Source organism: Helobdella robusta (assembly GCF_000326865.2).
Source record: "Helobdella robusta unplaced genomic scaffold HELROscaffold_58, whole genome shotgun sequence".
In the NCBI taxonomy this organism is placed as follows: Eukaryota; Metazoa; Annelida; class Clitellata; order Rhynchobdellida; family Glossiphoniidae; genus Helobdella; species Helobdella robusta.
Window position 1 is genome coordinate 65,276 of NW_008705317.1, and position 2,500 is coordinate 67,775.

Here is a 2,500-nt window from a genome sequence, read left to right on the forward strand (position 1 = left end):
TCTGAAAGCAGGGTACTTGGACAAAACATCGCCATTTGAAGCGAGCTACATCGCAAAACACGATAGATTGGGACCTATGATACTGAAGGAGCTGGAGTCAAATGAAATCTTGGCTGGAATTCAAGGTCTTGATCTGGAAGAAAATGATGATATCCCAGAAGATGATGATCTTATTGTATTTGAATAAAATATTATTGTATTTGGGAAAAATAAATGATGTCGAAAAAATTGGCATAATAATATAAGCCCTCCCTCGAATATAAGACCTAGGGCAATTTTTGGGAAAAATTAATATAAGACCCTGTCTTATATTCGAGGAAACACGGTAAGACAATTTGAACATAACTTCACAAACACTAACCAATAATAGGAATATATAAGTAACACAAATATATATATATATATATATATATATATATATATATATATATATAATATATATATATACACACACATACATACGTGCACAAACATATATACACACACATATATACACATATACATACACGTATATACACACATATATACATACATATACATCTTAAATGAAATGAAAGTAAATATGATTGGTTGGACGTAGGAATGACCATCAACCAATCCAGTGCTTCTTCAATAATAACAGCATAGCTGTCAACCAATCATTTGTCCTTTCCACTGTTACTGATGTCAATTTCAACCCCTTCCCACTTTCAATCATATTATTCTCAACCAATCGAACGCTGTCATAACTATTAGTTGTATCATTTTCAGCCACCAATTGGACGCCGTTTAAATATTTTCTATCAATAATTCTCCACCAATCACACTTCCCTGCCCAGTCGATCCAACTGGAATGATGAAAATGTGGAAAATTAATTTTGAAATAGTAAATAAATAAATAAATTAATTAATTAACAATCAACCAATCAAGCAAGCAGCAAATGAGCTAATTTTCAGTAACAAAGAAACATACGCAATCAAAATCGACAATCCCTCTATAAGAGCAGATGGAAAGTTCGAAATCATGAAACGAGACATGGAGAAGTTGCTGACTGACGAAATTCAAAATTCAAAAACCGGGAAAATAAAAACACTGACTTGTGTTAAGAACTGCGTGGCGTTCAATAGCTGCGTTGATCCGTACGTGATTCGCCGATTTGTAAGGCCCACGCCCGACTTGCCCTGGTCAATCGATCATTCATTCATTTATTCACTCATTCATTCATTTATTCAATCATTCAATCACTCACTCAATCAATCATTCGTTCGTTTCTTTATTTATTCAATCAATCATTCATTCATTCAATCAATCAACTGACAATCCATCAATCATTCACTCACTCATTCACTCACCTATTCATTCATTCATTCATTCATTCATTCATTCATTCATTCATTCACTCATTCACTCAACCAACCCCAACCAGACAATCCACCAATCATTCATTCACTCATCCAAACGTTTCACACCTTTAAGATTTGTCTCATTATATTAATTAAAAACTTTCTAAACATTAATATTAATAATAAATAATAATAAATTATAACAATTAGAATTTAATATAATAAAATAATAACCTTGGCGTATTCAACCAAATTCTGGTACTCTATGTAGCTGCCCCCTCCAACAACGAATACAATGGCCTAATTAATAATAATAATTATTATTATTATTATTATTGTAAATATAATTATAATTATAGGAATAACAATAATAATGATTAATAAATTTAGAGAGTGTTTTTTGATACACACCTCGTGGAATGGTGATCTGATCCTAGTCGTGGTGCTGTTGAGTCGTGAAGTCAATCAATTAATTAGTCAATCAATCAATTAGTCAATCAATTAATCAATCACTCACTCATTCACTCAATCAATCAAACAATCAATCAATCAATCAATCAATCAATTAGTCAATCAATCAATCAATCATTTGGTCAATCAATCAATCAGTCAAAAATGTGTACAAACCAACATGTAAAAGTAAATACAAACATAACTACAAACTTATCAGACGGCCTCAGGAGTTTAGGATCGAAGTACGCATACTCATCCATTTCAGACCTACATTCCATCAGTCCATCCACTATTTTCGTGATAGGCAGTTTCTGGCATGATAGAGCAGATATGGAGAAAAAAATGTAATCAATTGTAATGATCATTAGCTGCTTCGATCAAAATTAATATCGCGTCATAATTTATTTTCAAATGTAGAAACACAAAGAAAATGATAAACATGCAAACCCACCATACAAAAACACACATATACATACAAAAATACACACACAAACACATACATACAAACACACATACACACACGCCCACATACGAGCTAAAAATCCCCACATACATACAAACACACACATACAAAAACATACATACAAACACATACATACAAACACACATACACATACAAACATGCCCACATTCAAACTAAAACACACACACACACACAGATACAGATATACACATCAATTAATTAAACAACTCGACCAACATGTTTCTTAACAACAAGATTCTT

The 2,500-nt window shown here is 32.0% G+C and overlaps 1 protein-coding gene across 1 annotated transcript in view; it reads right to left on the reverse strand.

Moving 5' to 3' along the window:
• Positions 1–1,041: 1,041 nt before the first annotated feature.
• HELRODRAFT_115024 (hypothetical protein) overlaps positions 1,042–2,500 on the reverse strand; it is a gene marked incomplete at its 3' end in the record, with an annotated part of 9,182 nt that continues 7,723 nt past the window's right edge. The window contains exons 18-22 of the mRNA XM_009028731.1: positions 2,477–2,500; positions 1,987–2,087; positions 1,735–1,768; positions 1,558–1,623; positions 1,042–1,161 (exon numbers count right to left, since the gene is read on the reverse strand). The exon at positions 2,477–2,500 is cut by the window's right edge and continues 52 nt beyond it. Of these exons, the coding sequence (XP_009026979.1) occupies positions 1,042–1,161; positions 1,558–1,623; positions 1,735–1,768; positions 1,987–2,087; positions 2,477–2,500 (345 nt within the window). The remainder of the gene's footprint in view (positions 1,162–1,557; positions 1,624–1,734; positions 1,769–1,986; positions 2,088–2,476) is intronic.